Source organism: Anopheles nili, chromosome 3 (assembly GCF_943737925.1).
Source record: "Anopheles nili chromosome 3, idAnoNiliSN_F5_01, whole genome shotgun sequence".
Lineage (NCBI taxonomy): Eukaryota > Metazoa > Arthropoda > Insecta > Diptera > Culicidae > Anopheles > Anopheles nili.
The window spans coordinates 35,315,687-35,337,234 of NC_071292.1; the positions used below are offsets into that span (position 1 = coordinate 35,315,687).

At 39.5% G+C, this 21,548-nt stretch overlaps 5 protein-coding genes across 6 annotated transcripts; 3 read left to right on the forward strand and 2 right to left on the reverse strand.

Annotated features, from left to right (window-relative positions):
- The first annotated feature begins 1,741 nt into the window (after positions 1 to 1,741).
- Positions 1,742 to 2,587, forward strand: LOC128723187 (cuticle protein 7-like). The gene is made up of 2 exons (XM_053816905.1): positions 1,742 to 1,769; positions 1,861 to 2,587. Exons 1-2 carry the CDS (start codon positions 1,758 to 1,760, stop codon positions 2,542 to 2,544), a joined length of 696 nt encoding a protein of 231 aa, XP_053672880.1. The 5' UTR covers positions 1,742 to 1,757; the 3' UTR covers positions 2,545 to 2,587.
- Positions 2,588 to 4,583: 1,996 nt separating this feature from the next.
- Positions 4,584 to 8,509, forward strand: LOC128724148 (histidine-rich protein PFHRP-II-like). Its single transcript, XM_053817913.1, has 4 exons — positions 4,584 to 4,658; positions 4,750 to 5,416; positions 7,475 to 7,656; positions 7,747 to 8,509. Exons 1-4 carry the CDS (start codon positions 4,647 to 4,649, stop codon positions 8,428 to 8,430), a joined length of 1,545 nt encoding a protein of 514 aa, XP_053673888.1. The 5' UTR covers positions 4,584 to 4,646; the 3' UTR covers positions 8,431 to 8,509.
- A 445-nt stretch (positions 8,510 to 8,954) lies between these two features.
- Positions 8,955 to 11,165, reverse strand: LOC128725379 (dynein regulatory complex subunit 3). The gene is made up of 8 exons (XM_053819120.1): positions 10,976 to 11,165; positions 10,445 to 10,907; positions 10,162 to 10,371; positions 9,908 to 10,048; positions 9,623 to 9,845; positions 9,361 to 9,555; positions 9,143 to 9,282; positions 8,955 to 9,069 (listed from the first exon to the last, which is right to left on the reverse strand). Exons 1-8 carry the CDS (start codon positions 11,163 to 11,165, stop codon positions 8,955 to 8,957), a joined length of 1,677 nt encoding a protein of 558 aa, XP_053675095.1.
- A 587-nt stretch (positions 11,166 to 11,752) lies between these two features.
- Positions 11,753 to 13,193, reverse strand: LOC128723032 (enoyl-CoA delta isomerase 1, mitochondrial-like). Of its 2 annotated transcripts, none has more exons than XM_053816735.1 (4): positions 13,133 to 13,193; positions 12,605 to 12,853; positions 12,405 to 12,551; positions 11,753 to 12,333 (listed from the first exon to the last, which is right to left on the reverse strand). In XM_053816735.1, exons 2-4 carry the CDS (start codon positions 12,842 to 12,844, stop codon positions 11,863 to 11,865), a joined length of 858 nt encoding a protein of 285 aa, XP_053672710.1. In that variant the 5' UTR covers positions 12,845 to 12,853; positions 13,133 to 13,193; the 3' UTR covers positions 11,753 to 11,862. The 2 variants fall into 2 exon arrangements, with proteins under 2 accessions (XP_053672710.1, XP_053672711.1); XM_053816736.1 differs by lacking the exon at positions 13,133 to 13,193 and adding an exon at positions 12,973 to 13,113.
- A 4,629-nt stretch (positions 13,194 to 17,822) lies between these two features.
- LOC128727502 (ornithine decarboxylase antizyme) lies at positions 17,823 to 21,548 on the forward strand. Its single transcript, XM_053821421.1, is given in 4 exon segments — positions 17,823 to 18,177; positions 18,690 to 18,810; positions 18,812 to 18,860; positions 18,967 to 21,548. Coding segments are annotated over 4 exon segments (759 nt in total). The 5' UTR covers positions 17,823 to 18,082; the 3' UTR covers positions 19,461 to 21,548.

A 21,548-nucleotide genomic window follows, 5' to 3' on the forward strand; every position in this document is an offset into this window, starting at 1 on the left:
CGCAAATATTACACTATTCTTTTTTTCACGTTTTCACTTTCACATATTACTCTTGATACAGCAGGATTGTAGCTTTTTCATACCTGTCCTTGTTTTCATACAATATTAGCAACTACACATCTATGTTAGTGATTACAGTTTTTTACAATAAAACACTGTAAAACAGCATTAATGCCACACGGCTTTAACAACCATTACGAAAATGCGAACCCCTGAAACTGGTCTGAAGAAAACATGCCCACATTCGATACCATTGAGTTCGTGTATGTTGATTCGTTTCCTAGGTAACCACAACTGTCCGTTATAGGTCCAACCTTGTTTTCTTTGATACTTTTCTCAAAGAATCCCCTTCGAGGAAAAATTAAACAACCTAACCAGAATAAAACTAAGTACGCTTGACGAGTGATCTGCTCATTAGCTGATCGTTCGTTCGATCGTTTTTATCTATTTTACTGTACTCACAGCGTAGCGATCGAATACTAACTATCAAAATTCACCAACTAATTTCCACGCATGCGCTTGTGCTATAAGTAGGAAAACTGTTTGAACGATGTTTGTTGAAAAACAATATCATTGTATGCATAATAAACACTAGTTGACAAATAGACGGAAGCTCGACGCTGAAGGATATGTTCAATTTGCGATTTCATACTTCATGTTGTTATGATTTGTTTTTGGTTTTATTTACATTTTTACTTTTATTTGTAATTGTTGTCATACGCTGTCTTGGTTATAACTAATATCAAAAATGTGCACTTTTCTTTCCAATATAATAAAAATTATCCATTACTAAACATAAGAAAATTAAAGGTAGTACCATATTCATGCGAAACAGAAAAGTACAATGACCCGTGTTCTTGCAGCATGTATAACTGGAACTTCGTGAAAGATCAGTGCAATTGCAAACAACTTTTACTCCCATTTTCCTTACATAGATTACAAGGTCATCTGTATAAAAGTTTCGACACGAACATTTTCGGTGGAGACACACCTTCCTCGTATAACAGCACCGGTTCTTATTTGTCGTCTAGATGATTCATTCCTTTCGTTGCCTTGAATATCATCAACAAGTTTATTACCTTACCATACTTTAGTTTCTTATTCAATTATCTCACAAGTTGAGAAAAAAATCTAGTTATGGTTGCATATAAATCAGAAATAACTTCAAGATTCAACGTTATAATTTTTTTACATTTATATCTTTCATTTTTCATTTAAGATCATTAAAGCATTTATTATACATAACTAAACGGTACAATATAAAAACTATCGACAATATAGCACGATACCGGAAACGAAAAGAAAGTGTATGAAAAAAAGGGTCGTACACACCGATAAGATACAACAGCAAAATTAAGTAATTCTTTTTTCAATTGAATCTTAGACTCAAAAATAAACCACTTGCATTCAAATCCATATGAACAAATAAACACAGCTCTTTTTCCTGAATGAGAAATAACCATCACATATCACACAATAAGATTTTGAAAATGTTCAAAATCCAAGAAGAATAGTTACATGCCTTAGCGGAAACATATAAATAACGAACGTAGAAATTAGGTTTTTTCTTTCAGACATTTGAAGCAGATAAGCTTTCGGGAGTGAAAGTAGCACAATTTCTCGATAATCTAGTCTCAAGGACGGAAGCAGTCAAAAACCCCCAGCACGTCCTGAGTATAAAAGACACCGATCATGACAAACTGGAGCATTATCACGCAGTTGTCCATTCGGTAAACAGCGCACTATCCTACACTATCATGGCGTTCAAAGTAAGAATGAGCGAATGCTTCGAAAATAAGCTACTACACTGCCCGGGATGTTCTTGAACGTTAGCAGTAACGCATTTCTTGCTTCTTGCAGTTCGTCCTTCTGGCCACTCTGGTGGCGGCCGCCAGCGCTGGGCTTCTTCCTGTTGCCCACCACGGAGCCATCGCTACTTCGCACTCCACTATCCAGCATCATGCTGCTCCCGCCATCCACCATGTCGGATCCATCCACGCTGCCCCGGCCGTGTACCAGCACACCATCGCCCAGCCGACGATCATCAAGTCCGTAGAGCACCACGCTCCGGCTAACTACGAGTTCTCGTACTCTGTGCATGATCAGCACACCGGAGACATCAAGAGCCAGCACGAAACCCGCCACGGAGATGAAGTCCATGGACAGTACTCGCTGTTGGACTCCGATGGCCACCACCGCATCGTTGACTACCACGCCGATCATCACTCCGGATTCAACGCCGTTGTCCGCCGTGAGCCCTCGGGAGTGAAGATCGCTCAGCCCGTTCACAAAGTGATCGCCCAGCCAGTGCATGTGTCCAGCTACGCCCATGCTCCAGTAGCGCACGCTACCATCCAGCATCATCATGCTGCCCCGATTGCCCACTATTCTGCCCCGATCGCACACCATGCTGCCCCGATCGCGCACCATGTTGCTCCGATCGCGCACTACTCTGCCCCGATCGCACATCACGCCGCCCCGATCGCGCACTCCAGCTCCAGCATCGTCCATGGAACGAGCCATTTGAGCCATCATCATTACTAAACATCGTCCTGATCTGAGCTTAGTGTAATGTGTTCAAAAATTGAAGCGAAAATTGTTAGCAAAATATAATTTATGCACATACCGTATACCACGATAAGATTTCTTTTTACATCGTATATATCGTATATCGTTTGCACGTATGCGAGAAAAGTCTTTTTTTGCAGTTCTCGATTATGTATCTGGTATTTTCTATTGAACACCAGATAATTAATTCATCAAATTTCGAGTGGAAATGTTTCTAGCATTTCTAGTATTTTTTCAGCATACAAGACTATTTTAAAAGGTTTAAATTTTAAAAAGTTGCCTCAAAACTCAAATTTTAGCGATCCAGTACTCGCACTTTTTTGACTGTTGTGGATTTTTTTTTCAAATTGAAAATCTATATTATTTTAAAAATATATATTTTAAATGTACATCAATAGGACCATAAATTATTCTTCTTTCAAATAAAAAAATACATAAAATATTTACTATTTTTAAATGAATTTTACATTACATTACTATTACGTGAGTACATCAGTTCATTAGCAGTTTCAAAATAATTTTCTTCTTTTATTCACGTGTTTTACGCGCGTTGTGGTTTCGTTCATATCACGATCACACAGGAGGCTATAAGTGGATCATAGAGCGAATAGAATAGAGAAAACTATGGATATTAAGTCGCTTTATTGTGGAATGTAAACAAAGAGTGTCGGAGAGGCATCGTCATGAGGAAACGAGGAAATTATGTAATTTATTTATGAATGGCTTGTGAAAATAAATGGTAAATAGAATTGTTGTTAGAAAACTGGGCTAATGAAATTTTGCTTTACAATTGATTTGTGATAAATGGTATGTAAGCCAGTTGTAAAAGGAGAACTAATATATGTTTTATATGGCTGGGTAACATAGACAGCGAATACGGGGAAAAGATATGAGAGAATTGAAGGATTGTAGATAAGGGCAAAGGACTAGAAGATCATTGAAATGATTTTATATCTAAGGGCACTTATTGTCGTAGTAAGGATGAGAACTAAATGATTTCTGATTGAATTGTTCAATGATCAGCTAAATGAACAGTAAGAGGCTCCACTAGCAAACAATGTCATGCTGTCCGCCGCTGCCATAGTATTCGTGAAACCTGGAAAGCTATCCATCGTTTTTAGAATACTATAGGAGCATTTCGGTGTCGAATAAGATTTTCCACCTAAGGGAATTTGGATCTAGTTCATCAGTTCCATTTGTAGAAGAGCTGGTTTTAGACTATCTGTCCAGATCACCATGCAACAAATTTTGAAGAAAATGGCGAAGCAAATGCTTCAGCTCGTCTAACTGTCCAATGATATAAAAGCCAAAAATCACACAATATGCTCTTTTAGAATCCCCTCCTAGCTTACCAGACGTGCACTAGAGATCATGACATACGTACGATTTTGAATGGAAAACTCTCAAAACTCTTTGCTACCACCAAAGCGCTAGCGCTTCATCTGGTAAACTATCTTCAACAAATAGAGCTAGATTCTAGAACACACTAATGACATAAATTTCATTGGCTTGCAGCGTGACTTAAAAGAATCATATTACAGCATAAAAGCATAAAAATTATTACAGCATATATAAAGGTAAAAAAACACATTCGTCTATCGATGGAATGAAAGAAGACGCATTAATGTTACCATCGTATCAAAGCAAGAATAGTAAAATCACGATTTGTCAATAAATTACACATAAAAAATCACATTGAAATAGTGCTATTTCGATTCACAGCTGAACATACTGGTACACGTTTATTTCATGCCAAGCATTTTACTACGTTCTGCTTGTATTCTGTGGAGGTGTGTCCAGTTTGTAAACATTGCTCTCCTTTCATTTTTAGAGGCATACTGTTTTCTTTCCGTTCAAGGTGGAACGGGATAGCTATTTTCCATCCTTGCTCATTGCTTCTTGGTGCAGATCAGTTTTCGGGAGTGAAAGTAGCACAATTTCTCGATAATCTAGTCTCAAGGACGGAAGCAGTCAAAAACCCCCAGCACGTCCTGAGTATAAAAGACACCGATCATGACAAACTGGAGCATTATCACGCAGTTGTCCATTCGGTAAACAGCGCACTATCCTACACTATCATGGCGTTCAAAGTAAGAATGAGCGAAAGCTTCGAAAATAAGCTACTACACTGCCCGGGATGTTCTTGAACGTTAGCAGTAACGCATTTCTTGCTTCTTGCAGTTCGTCCTTCTGGCCACTCTGGTGGCGGCCGCCAGCGCTGGGCTTCTTCCTGTTGCCCACCACGGAGCCATCGCTACTTCGCACTCCACCATCCAGCATCATGCTGCACCCGCCATCCACCATGTCGGATCCATCCACGCTGCCCCGGCCGTGTACCAGCACACCATCGCCCAGCCGACGATCATCAAGTCCGTAGAGCACCACGCTCCGGCTAACTACGAGTTCTCGTACTCTGTGCATGATCAGCACACCGGAGACATCAAGAGCCAGCACGAAACCCGCCACGGAGATGAAGTCCATGGACAGTACTCGCTGTTGGACTCCGATGGCCACCACCGCATCGTTGACTACCACGCCGATCATCACTCCGGATTCAACGCCGTTGTCCGCCGTGAGCCCTCGGGAGTGAAGATCGCTCAGCCCGTTCACAAAGTGATCGCCCAGCCAGTGCATGTGTCCAGCTACGCCCATGCTCCAGTAGCGCACGCTACCATCCAGCATCATCATGCTGCCCCGATTGCCCACTATTCTGCCCCGATCGCACACCATGCTGCCCCGATCGCGCACCATGTTGCTCCGATCACGCACTACTCTGCCCCGATCGCACATCACGCCGCCCCGATCGCGCACTCCAGCTCCAGCATCGTCCATGGAACGAGCCATTTGAGCCATCATCATTACTAAACATCGTCCTGATCTGAGCTTAGTGTAATGTGTTCAAAAATCGAAGCGAAAAATGTTAGGAAAATATAATTTATGCAAATACCGTATACAACAATTTGTTCTATTTTCGCGTCTGATCAGAGTCAGAGTATTTACTCTAGAAGGTGGTACCTCGAGTTAGAGGCCTAATTATCCACTGTCTTATATACTTTTTGTTGCCTTTTTGAGATTGTTAATAAAATTTTGAAAATTCAATGAATATCGCAATTTGGCGAGATAATATTTTTCAGCCCTTTATTCGGAGCCATATATATGGTGGTTTTTTTTCAATACAACGTTTGTACAAACGGGTATTAAAAGAGAGAGTTTCAAAGTTGGAATATAAATGAAGAAAACAATAAAATAAAAGGTTTGCTAGGAGGCTACTAGCAAGTGATATGGCGATTGAAGAAATATAAAATAAATAGTAGAATAGCAGGAGTGACAATAATTATCATGAAGATGTAAAATTTGTGGTGTTGTATGCACGTTGTGCCTTCATTTGCATTACGATAGAACAGATTAATAAATGTGAAGTAACTAGGGTAGAGAAAAAAAGGGGTGAAGAAGTAAAGTGATATACCCTATGATGTACCCGCCATACCCAAGCGAGGAATCTGTGTAATTGATAGAAGAATAACTTGTGGAATTAAATAGAAAAGAAGTGTAAAATGTAGGAAATGAGAAATGTTGGGAGAATAGAAGTTTTGATTTGTCAAAAATGGCACGTAAGACAACTATCAAAAGAAAGATCAAGATAGTGTTTATTACTAGGGAATCACATGCAATGAGGATTAAAGTGCCAACGAAGAAACGTGATGAGCGAATTGAAGGATTACTGATAAGGGCGAAGGACTGGCAGCTAACTGAAATGATTTCATGCCTAAGGGCAACAACTATTGTAGAAAGGATGAGAATCCATTTTTTTCGGATAAATAATTCAACGATCAGTTCCACGAACAGTAGAAGAATCCACTAGCAAACGATATAATGCTATCGTTATCTAGCATTTTTGAAACCTGAAAAGCCATTCGTCGGCTAGATAGTACCAAGACACTCGACATTTACGGAACAACGGCTGATCTGATCAAAAATAAAGGTGCAGCATTATTCATCCTAGTTCTTCAGTCTCATTCCTTAAAAAACTGGTTGGAGACTATCCGTCCAGATTTTTTTCTAGTGGGAGATTTCAAAGAAAATGGCGAAGCAACAGCACCAATTCATCTATCTCTCCATAGACTACAAAGACGAAAATCACACAATCTACTCATTTCAAAACCCTGCCAAGCTTACCAGACTTGCTGTTATGATCATGGACAACATATGGTGGTGGATGGAAAAATTTCAGAAGACTTTGCTACAACCAAAGCGGTACCTCTAAAGAGGGCCATTCGCGATCAAATAATCGAAATCTTGGGAACTAGTTGAAGTCAAACTAGATCCTAGAATACACTGATGGCATAAAGATCATTGGTTTACGGGGCGATTTATTAATAACATAGGAAAGGTTTATGCAGGTGGCAGATAACCTATGGTAGTAGATAAACGGGACCTTGCCAAACCGATGGTCAATAATAGAAAGATATATAAAGAGCTATCCAGTAAAGATGCACAGATAAGGAAGCATCTTTGAATTCGTAAAAAAAACTTTGCCTATTTAATTTTTTTGCTTCGACAATATCGTTAATGGTGAAATACGCTAACTACTAAACGATTTGAAGAAATATGACGCATCAGTGCATTCATTGCATCAATCGCATAATTAGCACTAGCATGATTTTCTAAAACGTCAATTTACATATCACTAGATAACAAATAGCGTTGTGTGGATTCAAACCATAAAATTACCGAGAACTTGAATTTTATCCCAAGCATTTTACTACGTTCTGCTTGTATTCTGTGGAGGTGTGTCCAGTTTGTAAACATTGCTCTCCTTTCATTTTTAGGGGCATACTGTTTTCTTCTCGCTCAAGGTGGAACGGGATAGCTATTTTCCATCCTTGCTCATTGCTTTTTGGTGCAGATCAGTTTTCGGGAGTGAAAGTAGCACAATTTCTCGATAATCTAGTCTCAAGGACGGAAGCAGTCAAAAACCCCCAGCACGTCCTGAGTATAAAAGACACCGATCATGACAAACTGGAGCATTATCACGCAGTTGTCCATTCGGTAAACAGCGCATTATCCTACACTATCATGGCGTTCAAAGTAAGAATGAGCGAAAGCTTCGAAAATAAGCTACTACACTGCCCGGGATGTTCTTGACGTTAGCAGTAACGCATTTCTTGCTTCTTGCAGTTCGTCCTTCTGGCCACTCTGGTGGCGGCCGCCAGCGCTGGGCTTCTTCCTGTTGCCCACCACGGAGCCATCGCTACTTCGCACTCCACCATCCAGCATCATGCTGCACCCGCCATCCACCATGTCGGATCCATCCACGCTGCCCCGGCCGTGTACCAGCACACCATCGCCCAGCCGACGATCATCAAGTCCGTAGAGCACCACGCTCCGGCTAACTACGAGTTCTCGTACTCTGTGCATGATCAGCACACCGGAGACATCAAGAGCCAGCACGAAACCCGCCACGGAGATGAAGTCCATGGACAGTACTCGCTGTTGGACTCCGATGGCCACCACCGCATCGTTGACTACCACGCCGATCATCACTCCGGATTCAACGCCGTTGTCCGCCGTGAGCCCTCGGGAGTGAAGATCGCTCAGCCCGTTCACAAAGTGATCGCCCAGCCAGTGCATGTGTCCAGCTACGCCCATGCTCCAGTAGCGCACGCTACCATCCAGCATCATCATGCTGCCCCGATTGCCCACTATTCTGCCCCGATCGCACACCATGCTGCCCCGATCGCGCACCATGTTGCTCCGATCGCGCACTACTCTGCCCCGATCGCACATCACGCCGCCCCGATCGCGCACTCCAGCTCCAGCATCGTCCATGGAACGAGCCATTTGAGCCATCATCATTACTAAACATCGTCCTGATCTGAGCTTAGTGTAATGTGTTCAAAAATTGAAGCGAAAATTGTTAGCAAAATATAATTTATGCAAATACCGTATACCACGATTAGATCTCTTTTCCCGTCTAACCAGAATCAGAGTACTTACTCTAGAAGATGGTACCTCAAATATGATGCCTAATTGATCATTGTCTTATACACTTTTGGTTGATTTTTCGACATTGTTCATAACATTTTGAATATGTAATTAATAATTTCCGCCTTTCGTATAATAATCGGTGCCTTTTGTGATATAATGATTTAAAATGAAATATCCTGGATTTATATAACGATGAGCAGGAGAAGTTATAACAAGATAATTTAATGTTAGGGATACATGGAAGAGAGAAACAATATAAGGAAGGATTGGTGAGTACAGATACGTTCCTGATATGTGCTGGACATGAGGCTGAAACATTCCAATATACATGTGGCTGAATATTTTATTTTCCACTATATGTTTTGAGGATCTTATATTATTTCCAGTAACTATGTGTTTTATACTTCCAGTTTACTCGCCACTTCATCTAATGCCGACATAAAGGATTGCCGGTGCTGATCCAAAAAGTATGTTATTTCCAACACTTTCGCTCTGTTACGCTTAATTTCTGAACTGCAATGACATAATATATTAGTTTACAACTATATCAATATCATTTAGCTACTTTATTATTTATTTAGCATACTTTTGCAAGTCATCGCAGAGTTCCTTAACCCAGTTACGGCTTCGACTAATCAGTTTATCTTCTCGTGCATCAATCTGCTGCATATGTTGATCACGCATTCCGGCAGCCATATTTGTGATGACATCCTTATCGTCCAAAGACTGTAAATAAAGGAAATTATAGACATTCATCGAACAAAAACAAGGCATAATCTATTTCCCATAGGGTGCTTCTCTAACCTCCTTCAGTGCTTCTGGTAATTTGTCAGCTTGCCCTGAAGCGGCCTTGATTGTCACGAATTGCTGAACCGTATCCACGAGGGCATCACTGAAGTTCATTTCTGCTTCACGCAATAAAACGAATTGTCCCTGTGCCATCTCGATAAACTCGTTGGTCATTTCCTTAATGGTGTTCTCAAACGTGGAGTTACCTTCCTAAATTTATACATAGAATACATTATTTTATTTAAGATCATCTGCTTAAAAAGTTCAATATAACTACCTCCGTTCTTTCAAATAATTGCATTTCAATTCCCATCAACGTATGCCAAGTGTCGTCAAACAGTGAATTAAAACCACTTTTACACAAGTTAAGCTCATCCAAGAGTGCTTCGGTTTCCGCATTGTAAGTTTTGCTATTTAGATCTCTACCTTTTAGCCCGGCAACGATATCTTTCGCTTGTGTGTACAATTGTTTGTAGGATTCCAGAAAATTGTTGATGATTCTGAAAAAAAACCTAAGAAATGAGTACCGTTCTCCATCGTTGGTTAAACAGCTGAATCGCACTTTTGACCCATTAACTGTGCTTGTTTCCGCTCGTCTCGAATGCAACGATTGTATAATTCAATTTCTACTTGACGCTTATCATGCTGCTCTAAGCCCATCTTGTAGATATTTTGCGTAAAAGAATATGCCTCATTGCGATAGCTGCAATCATTACAATCCATATGTACAATACGATCAGGTTTATCTTATAAGGTTAGTATGTAAACCATTATACGCATACAATTTTACTGTTACATCGTTCGACAGATACTTACTCATTTTTCAGATCTTCCGCTTCAGGTCCGATACTTAACAAAGCGACACCTTCTGGATCCCCTTCATACAGCGAATCGAATAACTGGTGAGCATTTAAATGTTCCACAAAACTTTTCGAAAGCCTAATTTCATCATCCCGCTCCTTTGCCGCTTGCATACGCTCAATGATTTCCACACGCTCGTGTTCTAAAACATCTATTAGCTCCCTCCTTCAACACGAATACACAAATACGATACATTAGCCATTTCTCTACAATTTAGTTGGTGCTATAGTAATCTTACTGAAATTTGTCCTTTCCTGCATCACGTTCATTGGGTCTAATCAACACATATTCGTAATATTTCAAGTGAGGCAACAATGTTGCTAAATATAAACGCAATGGCTTTTCTGTATCCTGTGCAATGGGGTTTTCCGCCAGATTTAAAGATCGTAGTTCCTTCAAAAATCGTAAACGCTCCAGACCATCTAATGTATTGATATTGTTCCGTCCAACGCTAAGAATCACTAAACGTTCCAGTTTGTCAATATTTTCGATTCTCGTAATACGATTTCCATAGAGCGAGAGAATCCTTAATTTTTCCAATTTATCCAAATTTTCAATTTTATCAATGTAGTTAAAAGACAGATTTAGCTCCTTTATTTTTGGCAAACGCGACAAGTTTTCAATTTTGTCGATTTTATTAAAGGCCAATGAAAGCACCTCTAGATTTTTCATCACCCACAGGTGATCGATTTTTAAAATATCTGTAAATGCAAACCATACCACGCTGGTATTGTACCATCATAATTCAATGATCCATACTTGCTCTTACTCTGGAATTCCAGCCGAATCACGGTGACCGTCTCTAGATGTAGCTGTGCGGGATTCAGTTGTGCCAATCGACCGGCTTCTCCTTTATGGCCTTGCGCCAAAATTGCTTCAATAAGCATTTCATTGCTGATTACTCCAGGTTCCAGCTCCTTATTGAAGGTTGAATCATTTGCCAGAGTACTTTCACCCATGATGAAAATAGAACTAAACGAAAATATATGCTCGTGCTTATATATGCTTCTACTGTTAACTTGTGAGTATGAGTTGAGGGATACAAACAACATAACAACCTACACCACCTCCATGACAACGTGTTACTAGGGAATAAATTATTGAAAATGAAATCAATTAGAAGCCAATAATCGAATCAAATATTTTTTATCATAATATCAATCAAACTATATCAAATAAAATAGTTTTACAAGAATGATTAGCATAATATGCCTATTTTGCTAAAACACACTTAACAACCTGGGCATGATATTCATAAGAGTAATTTAATGCATATTTTCGAATCGGTTCATATTTCCAAGAATATTTAATGATTTAATTGGTTACAAAAATTGTAAATCGTTACTACATTAAAAACACGTTCGTGTCGAACCGGTTTTACGAATCTTAACTTGTACAACAATCAACCCTTTGAGAATACATCCACTTGGTTCCTAGGGCAGCGCGTTAAATGAACAAAAAGCCCATCTATGCTTCTTTGGCACAGGCATAGTGTAAAATATGCTTAATATTAAAAGAATAAAAATCTAAATACAACAAATTGTACTATTCCAATCGTTTACTGTATAAAATATATATTTCACAAACTTTCAGTACACAAAATTGCATCGTAAATGCTAAGTGGAGTCTCGAACATTTATTACTATATGCACGATTTTACTTTTGAGCAGATTTTTTCTTAAGACTTTCAAGATAAACCTCGAGCCCTTTTTGAACGGCCGGTTGATTAACGGCATACACAAACAAATCAATATCCTGCGAACGATTGTCTTCTAATTCAACAATGTCCTTGCTGCGTAGCGCCTGCTTTGTCATGGCGCGGGCCATAGGAGAAATTTTACGGAACCGATCCAAAAAGCTGGTAGCCTGTTCGAGAGCTTTTTGCTTATTTTCTGCGACTTCATCAATTAAACCAACTTTCAGTGCCTCATAGGTTGAGTACATCTTGCCCAGAGTCAGGGCCAGCTCAGATTCACGCCGAGAAACGGTATTGCGAAGCGAGGCTTGAAACCAGGTCGGAGCAACGATTCCTAGCTGGGTTTCGTTTAGTCCAATCGTATAGTTTGGACACATCACTCGATATTCACAGCACAGAGACAATAAGCATCCGCCGGCCGGTGCATGTCCCTGTAATAGAAATAATTCGTTTCTATCAAGGTCTTGCAACGTTGATTTTGCAGTAATGGACCGATTCATACATTAATGGCAGCCGCTGTGGGAAACGGTGATCCGTAAAGCTTGAACCACACATCTTGCAAAGTCGACCAAAATTCCCTTAACCGATCTTGGTTAGGTTTGTACATTTCCATGATATCCAATCCAGCACTGAAGACGGTGTTTGATGACTAAAAAGATTCAAATTAATATCTAGGAGAGATAGTCGATTTTCCCCACTCACAGATGTCAGTATCATTCCGCGGGATTTATTATTTTGCAGTTCATCGAGCGCTACCGATATTTCCTTCAATAATTCAAGGTTTAGGCTGTTTACTGGTGGACGATTCAACGTGACAGTAGCATAGCCCGATTTTTCGTCAACCTCAGTAATCACCAGCTTATTGCTGCCTGGGGTATTGCTGCTAAATAAACGAGCGCCAGGGGCGACCAAACGCGAAACACAATGCAACGTACGCAGCATGTTTTAAAGCTGAAAATATCGAGGGATTATGAAATTGAATCAATGAATGAAAACATCACCTAATTCCAAGTGGACTTTGAACTCCACTTCTTATCAACCTCAGATGATTTAATAGGTATGGAGCATACCTTTCAAGATATGTTTCTATTGCTTGGTAGAAATCTTTTTAACCAAAACAATTGTAAGGCTATGCGGAAATATAAGAATATATGTATATGCAACTACAAAACAAAACAGCCAATAAACCTAACTTTGATCAAAGATATCTTCTAAGGCGTATCTTCTTACCAAACAATTTTGTAAATAAAGCAACCGAAAGGAAAATATTTATACGAGACCAGATTGGCTCAAGAGTCCAATGTCAATGAACGAACAAGTTCAGTTCGCTCGACCTGTAGAAAGTACTGTCACACTCATGACTAGTGACAGTTAACGACTAAAAGCAAATTACTTAACAAAACCAAATAAATCTGTTTACGTTAGTAATAATGCTTCTGATTATATAATTTGCCGGAATACAAGGTAATAATCGTAAATCATATATTTGAAAGAACTATCTGCAATTATTATTGAAATTGTGTGAGTGGCATCATGAGACAAATTTAAAGTCCACACAACGTGCTAGTTCTTTTGTTCATAATGAGGGACAGTTGAACTCAATATGATTTTTAATCAGAAGTTCACTGTAGCTCTCGTATGCAGCCTATAATCATTTATAAGAAATGTAACGTAACGACGATTAGTGGTCCTTATGAATGTCAAATATTTAAAACTTTTCTACAATGACATTTCGAATGCACCACATGGTTGTACCACCTTTGTTACACTCTATTTTCTGTACGATTTTTGACAAGCTTCGTCACTCTAAAAAACGTATTGGTGCAAAAAGTTATGAACTTACCTCCTCGAGGCTATAGCAGTTCCAGAATTAAACGCAAAGAAAATCAACAACCATCCATAACCAGCAAGATGCCGTCGTTAAGTTTTAACATGCGGTAAGTGTGTTTTTGTTTTAATTTCCCTACTATTTGGTAAGGTGCAGTGTTTTGCTTAGCGGAGGAATCTCCCCTTAGGAAGGCTTCGGCCATTGGATAAACGTCCCACATTTACGTGTTGGATAAACAAAGGATGTGTCGCAGGTGACTGAAGTACATTTTAGTTGTTGCTTCATGCGACACTTTTCTAATATATTTCGTTATTTTATCTCAAAGTTCAAGGATATTTTGTTGCAGTTAGTGATTTCGCCATCACGGATAGATATCGCCATTTTGTTTGCTTGTACACTGTAACTTCGATGTGTGCGTGCGTATTTGCAGGAGTGTGTAGTAGTTGGTTACATGGCGATTTTTTTCCCCCAACTGCTCGCTAGAGTTTGCGTATAACTGTCGTGAGTTTTTAGGAATTGATGTATTATGGAGATGTTCCGGATAAATTTTGTTATGTTGTTATTTCTATCTTGTTTACCGATCAGCCAGATGAAAGTCTCCGTGCTCCTAACGTAAAGCAGTACTGCTTTATTGAGTATTCTGATAACACACACGGAATGATGATCTAATAACAGAATTGTTGACATAGGTCATAATAAACCGTCAAAGGCAAATAAGGCAGCCTGCTTTGTTCTTGTGTAACAAAACGTGCTTTCATGTGATGTTCGTTTTTAAGATAATGGAGATAACTGATCGCTTCGAGATGATTCGATCCGGTTGCCATGGAGAATGGCTGATGAGAGAAAACCGGATGATGGCTCCGTTCAACAAAAATGCATTGACACGTCCTATACAAATATCAGATTTCTCAAAAATAAAACATAAAAACGATAGTTTGCAGAAACAGGTTTGTGAAGTACTATAGAATCGTAACGCTGTACTACACGCTGAAGCCATTATTGGTTGATCTCGTTCTGTGATAATAGAGCACGACGCCATTTGCGGTGCTGCAGGAGGAGCGCTGCGATATGCGTTCTATTTTTAGCCTGCCGTCGATCGCAAGGGCCGCAATGTTTATGGTGTGCTGTAACGCCGCTTCTAGAAAGTAGTGCCTCGAACCACATCCAATCAATTGAAGCGATTAAGCGTCTTCTGGGACGTTTAATCAACATCTTTGAAGCGATGACGATCGAATGGAATGCGATTGTGTGTATGTGTGTGACGAGGAGAAACAAGCATTACAAATTCCTCAACATCATTCGCACATTCGATCACTATCGTAATTTGGCTTTATCCCTTTTCTCCCCAATCTTAATTAACTCAATTAATTGAGTAATTGAGTGCGTTGGGCCAGCTTAAAGGATTGGTAACGGGAAAAAATCACTAGTGTTTCCGGGGGGAGGAATTATAGCTGGCTTTTCTGATATTGTGATAAGGATAATCGTGATGGGCATATTTCAATAAATAACACTTTCTGTTGCTTTTAGAGCACTAAAGCAATTGCATACGTTTTTGTGTGCATTTTTAGTTACTCTCTGCAGCATTGACGAACCTTTTTCTACGTTCGATTTTGGAATATCAATTCAAAATTGCAATATTTCGTCATTTGTCTAACCACCTCGAAACAACATCTTCGGTGCCGTCTAGCAGCTTGGCCTCGATAGACATTTCATTATCAGCTCAAGTCAGCAGTGTTGTTGAAGCTAGCGCGCTGATAAGCGTGCAGTTATCGCGAACGAACGGAAACACAATTACTACTTTACCATTGTCACCGTTCCAACTGCGTCACTGAAAGGGTTGTGAGTACGCTAGGGCGACGTTTTTGGGACAAGCTTCTGTTTACCTCCAAACGCCTACGTGAATTTTACGTACGAATGCAACGGGGTTCACCTTGAGACCACGCGGACATCCGCGGTTGAAACAGCGTGTTTGGCAGTTTTGTTTTGCTGCGCTGTCCGTAGCCGGTCCCTAGCACTGCACGTTTGAACGCTGCAAGACATGAATTTTTGCTAGTGGGTGGCCGAGAGGGGGGGTTAAGTGCGAGTTCAGTGGTAAAGATCGTCGGATGAAGGAGGAGGATAAATCAAAATAACAACAATTCGGCCCTCGTGCTCTGGCACCCACTCGTGTCACCTATCATTTGGTGTTATTTCGGACGAAAATAGAACTCGATGCTGCTATAGCATTAATTAACAAACTTTATTATTTTTGTTTGATCAATTTCCGAATGTCTACCACACGTCTCGCAATCGCGGAAAGATGGAACTTATTTAAACCAAACTTAGTGTTTGAATGGCACTCAACAAAAACATGTATTTTTAGTAATTTCTCATTGCTAAAATTGATTCTTGTAGTGCCATTTTGAACTATTTGTCAAGGCGTAATAAGTCGTTATCTTTCCGAATATTGGGGCGTTGCTTCAACATTTGCGTCATCGAATAATCTGTTTAATTTTAAATGTACCAGTCGAAATACGCATACAGCGATGAGGGTCGTGTAGTAGGAATGTACAATAGTACGCAGCTAAAGGATCGCTTGCCACCTTTAAAAGAAATATGGCTGATGAAGACGTCTTTCACATATTTTTTTTTCTTTTGCGAAGAAATATATGAATGAGTCAATGAACTGCTGGTTGACGTGGGTGATGAAAAGTTGCGCATTTCTGTTGAATCCATCAAGCATATTTTAGCGGGAAGGATTTATTTTGCTTTTCTTGCATTAACTTTTATTCCAATACTATTCTTTGCTGATTACTGTCAGCATAGTTGCCATATACAGATCTCTCACATCTACGGTTAGAATTGCTAAAGTAATTTATTTTACCTCTCCCTTCGGTGGTAAAGTCAAGTATATGCCCGCCGTATTAACTTGCGCGCCTGTACGAGGGTTCTAAATATATCGCGTTTTCGCTCATCTGGCAAGTCAAAACCACCATGTCCGTGTTATTTGCTGAACACACCACCACCATGTGCATTTACATCGACAAACGGCTTTAACCAACTTGTATTGCTGAATATCGACGTGTGTGGTGTGTTCTGCATTGAATGGTAGAAAATTGGCTTAACAACATACCCCCAACGGCAAAGGGATGGGTAATTTGTATTAAAGATCGTTCGCGATCATCTCACAGGTTTGCCGAACGAAATGCGCAATTGTAAAAGAAAAAGCAAATAATAAATATATATTTCTTCTTAAAAAGACACGTGTAACAATCGGTGATGACGATCGACCTCGCCCTCGAACAATCGAATTGCTCAGCTATGTTTAGAAATATTTGCGCGAATTTTAATTCTCGCTAACCCATCGCCTATAAATTAATTTCAACCTTTTAATAGCACCCAAACATGCACGTGCTGTTATTTATCGAGGCCATTCAAACAATAGAAAATGGTGATTGATGAAAAATGCATGATTTTCCGTCGATCATCATCGTTATGATAAAATAATTCAAGATGGGATTTTTGTCCATACACGATTACTGGGGGTTGATGCCAAAAGCGATCTTTTTGGTTTTCACACAACATTCAACATCTTTCCGTTTGCTTCTCAACTCGTTGTGTGATATTCTTCCTCCTTCACCAACCCAGTGTGCCATCTATCGCACACTCAAGGGTTTGGACCAAAGCAAAACAAAAGCAACGCGGCGTAAACCTAGAATTGCTATTAACGCTGTTTTTTTGCTGACGAGGTTTTCCTGTATACGAGTTCATGCTTTGTTTCTCGTACTTTTTTAACTGCCGTTTCGACCACCATCAAACCATCCATCCATAGCTCGTGAACGTGAAGCAACAATGTCACTTTTCTTTCGTAAATATACATACAGGGCGTTCTTTCGATGATGCGCGCCTTTGACAAACCGTGTACACCGCACATTCCTGGTGGGCTGCATGTATTAGTTAGTGTCGTGGGATTGACGATTGAATTTCGCGATCCTCCTTTGCAGCATCATCAGGCCGCGGCTGACAGGGAAGAGCCAATCAGTCGGCGTTCGTCCGAGAAAATGTGCGCTATTATGGTCGATGAAATCTCCTAACGTGTTGCAAACAAAATAACCCACGAGAAACTTGCCACGGTGTCATTTACTCGCAGTGTACAAATTGTGAATAATCAAAAGCCACACACATTTTATTTTACGCTGATTCAACCGATTGTTGCAATTTGTTAACGTTTGATTTGCGTCCAACAGTTTGAGTTCCGTGCGATTATCATTAAAGTTTGAGAAGGGGTTTTTAATCATTTGCTACTAATCGTGATTGAAATACAACTGTGCAAGGCTTCGCGAATCGCATATTTCCCTACCATCACAATCAAGATGAAAGTTCCCTCTTCTATTGTTGGTGCCAAATTCGAAGTTACGGCTAGCTCGGGTAATTCGACCGGCATTATGCTGCGCCGCAATCAGGCTAAGTACGCATCATTTCAAAAATTACAAACGTATGGCCACTTTCCTTTGCAATGGATTTGTGTTGTTTTAGTTGATAACGCAGATAGTAATGTCAGTTGAGTAATCAGCTAGAAAATGTGTTACGTCAAATGTACAGATAATCGTGTTATTTAATCATTTTTGATTAAGCAATTGAGTGCCTCTGGGGATTTATTCAATCAACTATTAGACATTTCCTTTTTTTTTTTTCAAATTTCAACTAGTTTCCAAAATGTTTTTTCATATCCCTATTCGTGGTGGTTCTGTTACAGATGCGTTGGTTAAACTAAATATTTGAATACGATTATCATTTTTTATATAGCATAAGACGACAAGAATAGGAGAAATTATCCCTAGTTTGTGTGGATGTGCTGAATTTTGGGCATAATTTTAAAATCAATCAAAAGCAAAAAGCTGAAATCGTTGCGCATAATCTTCTTGTCTAGTTTAAATTGTTAGTCAATTTACTAATAAATTTCCTTTTGTTCCATTTCAGTGAGCCAAGTCTTAGTAGTAGTAATCGTATGAGTAAACGTACGATTTCTTCGTCGTCCTCGTCTTCGGCGGGTTCCGACTCCTACTGTGTTTCGTTGGCTGTAGGACCGCTGTGGTGGTCCTGATGTTCCAACAATTCGAACCGATCACGATAGGGCGTCTCCCTTGAAGGGTAAGCATTTTTATCGAACGCAATCGATAGTTCGTCAAAAGTGTATTCCTTTTAACTTGATGAACAATAATTAAACATCCTGTTGTTTATATCACCCAACACACAGAATACAATCGCAAGGATTCTTTCGATTCGACAACGACCACCGCTTCATCTGAGTACTATGATCTGGATTTCCCCGAATCGACCGTGGACTACATGAACCAACAGGAAGCTGCTGTTATTCAAGAAGTTCTCAGCCAATCCGCTCCAACTGGCATTACGCTGAAACTTTTCGTAACACCGCAGAAATGCAGCAGCTGGGAAACGATCTTCAACCCGATCGAGAATATTCTTTACGTGTCGCTTCCGTCAGCCATGTCGCACGAGGCATCGAAGCATTCTTTCATTTCTCTGCTTGAATTCGCAGAAGAAAAGCTTGAATGCGATGCTGTCGTGTTGTGCATCCGTAAAGATCGGCTCGATCGTCCGAACCTGGTAAGGACGTTTTCGTTTGTTGGGTTTCAGCCACTGAGTCCCAAGTCGCCGTTAGCTCCGCCACACATTGACGAGCAACAGAGGAATGAATATCTCCTCATGATCTACAACATCGAAGAATGAAATCCCTAAAAATATCATGTGATCCATACCTTCCATCATAATGGATCACGTCATAGTAACTCAGAAGAAAGACGTGCGTGGGTACTACTGTATCAAAATTAAGTTCGTGTCTTTAGACCGACGTCGCCGTATGTAACATCGAAGATAAACAAGAATTGCCCGGTCTGGATTTGAGCTGTAATAACATCGTCAGTTCTTAAACGATAAGGACGAAGTTGATTCACTGAGCTTCGATTGGTGGCAGAGATCGTTGCACTCCAAATCAGTGTGGTCAATATTCGTCCGTTTTGATACAGTGGTATAGTACAAAATGTAGTAGCGCGTGAAATGCAGTTGGAACGATGAACGATAAGCATGATACATATACCATCAATATGCCATCACCATCAGCAAACATCATCATGCTTGTGGAATGGTTTCTTCAGTGAAATTGCCAACTTTTCACCCATTCTTATACAAGCTTTCAGACACAAGCATATAAAGTCCAAGGAAGATAACATTTCCCTTTTCAAAGATTACAATACCAGCTAGGTTCTTCATCAACTTAACGTATGAATGGACATGGAAGATATTTTAGAGCGTACATACTATAGTAGACTACTAATGGAAAGAAAAATTGAAGAAGAAACATCATCAGAATCGGTATCACGATCTAGCCAATCGATATACTTGCGAATTGTAATTGTTTAAGAGATTTGCTACTATCATCTGGTAATCATAAAAAAGATTGAAAATGACAAAAAAATTATAAAATATCTAAAAAATGAAGAAAAAAAACCTTTTCTTTTTGCACATTACAATAACAAAAATCTTGTTTTAACGAAATATCTTATAAAGAACAGAACAAATCATCAGATGAAATCAACTGTCTTGGAGGAAAACTAAATCCTCCACAAAATACAATAAACGAAGAAAGGATAAATACAGTTACGTGATCAGGAAGAAAAGAAAAAGAATACTGCAAGCAAGCGAACAGCTGAAACTAAGTGACGAATTGTTGAGAGATGGAAAACTCCTTTAATACCTTTCGCTACGTAGCGATGAGAACGGAGAAAATTGAAAGGACCTTTTTTTCAGTGAATGAAACATTTTCTCGTTGACACAGAAGTATCAAGGATACAAAACACGTTCTCGTATGAAGTGAAAAATGTACTGTTTGTCGGCATCGTTACTTTAGTTGCTAAGTTGATTGTCTTTGCTGATGTTTCTTATCTCTTGATTTCTTTATTTGGTCTCTGTCCAGCGCATATCAACCAGTACTTATGATAAAACGATGCGTTAGCATTAAAACAAGTAACTTCTATTACTTCTCCACCCCCTTTTCCTGACGACGAATAATAGTTCTTCTGGTATATTCCTACAACATTTATTAGAATTAAGCACTTGTGTTATTATACCTATTATACTTAGCTGTAATTTTTTTTCTTATTATGTTTATCCCTGAATTTAATAAGAATCCACCACCGATGATGGTATTGTAATGCTTTAATTTGTAGCAAAATTTTGATCAGTTTCTCTGCAGTGGTGAGTCCGTGTGGGCAGATTTGTTTTTGTAGGAATGTTGCAGATTCGGTGAAACGAAAGGATGCGGTCGAGATAGAAAAAAAACAGTTATACTTACAACTACTGTTGTCAGACATAGGATCAAACCACGCAGCAGCATCTGAATACGTGGAAAAATGAGTTTGTAAAACACCCCACGGTGCGAAAACGGAAATGTGTATCTCAAGGCTCATTGAGGAATAATAGCAAGCACGAATCAAAAGGCAATCGCTTTTAAGACGTTGAAGAAAATCACAGTATAGCCAACGGAGAAAAAAGAGTTATTGTTCTCAGTTACTTTTTTCCCAACTTTATATGTTGTTATATGGGTACAGAAGAGAAGAAACGTACGCAACCCGCCCTATATTAATCTTACTATTTTTATCCATCAGAACAAAGGGTACGACGTAACATTGAGCTTTTTTTTTAAATACACTATAATCAATTTTGCATATGATATCTCAATTGACTTTATTTTTTTTGAACAATGTTTTTAAGACACTGTGCTTGACATAATTCAGAAGAAATAAAAAAAACTGAAGTTAA

Bases quoted from the DNA above. Each gene is read 5' to 3' on its own strand.
- LOC128723032 (XM_053816735.1), bottom strand. From the start codon at position 12,844: ATGCTGCGTACGTTGCATTGTGTTTCGCGTTTGGTCGCCCCTGGCGCT. The intron at 12,552-12,604 runs GTGAGTGGGGAA...GAATCTTTTTAG, and splicing joins GCGGAATGATACTGACATCT to TCATCAAACACCGTCTTCAG. The intron at 12,334-12,404 runs GTATGAATCGGT...TTTCTATTACAG, and splicing joins CCACAGCGGCTGCCATTAAT to GGACATGCACCGGCCGGCGG.
- LOC128725379 (XM_053819120.1), bottom strand. From the start codon at position 11,165: ATGGGTGAAAGTACTCTGGCAAATGATTCAACCTTCAATAAGGAGCTG. The intron at 10,049-10,161 runs GTAAGTATCTGT...TAATGATTGCAG, and splicing joins GCGGAAGATCTGAAAAATGA to CTATCGCAATGAGGCATATT. The intron at 9,070-9,142 runs GTATGCTAAATA...ATGTCATTGCAG, and splicing joins CTCTGCGATGACTTGCAAAA to TTCAGAAATTAAGCGTAACA.
- LOC128724148 (XM_053817913.1), top strand. The intron at 5,417-7,474 runs GCCATCATCATT...TTTTTGGTGCAG, and splicing joins CCATGGAACGAGCCATTTGA to ATCAGTTTTCGGGAGTGAAA. The intron at 7,657-7,746 runs GTAAGAATGAGC...TGCTTCTTGCAG, and splicing joins ACACTATCATGGCGTTCAAA to TTCGTCCTTCTGGCCACTCT.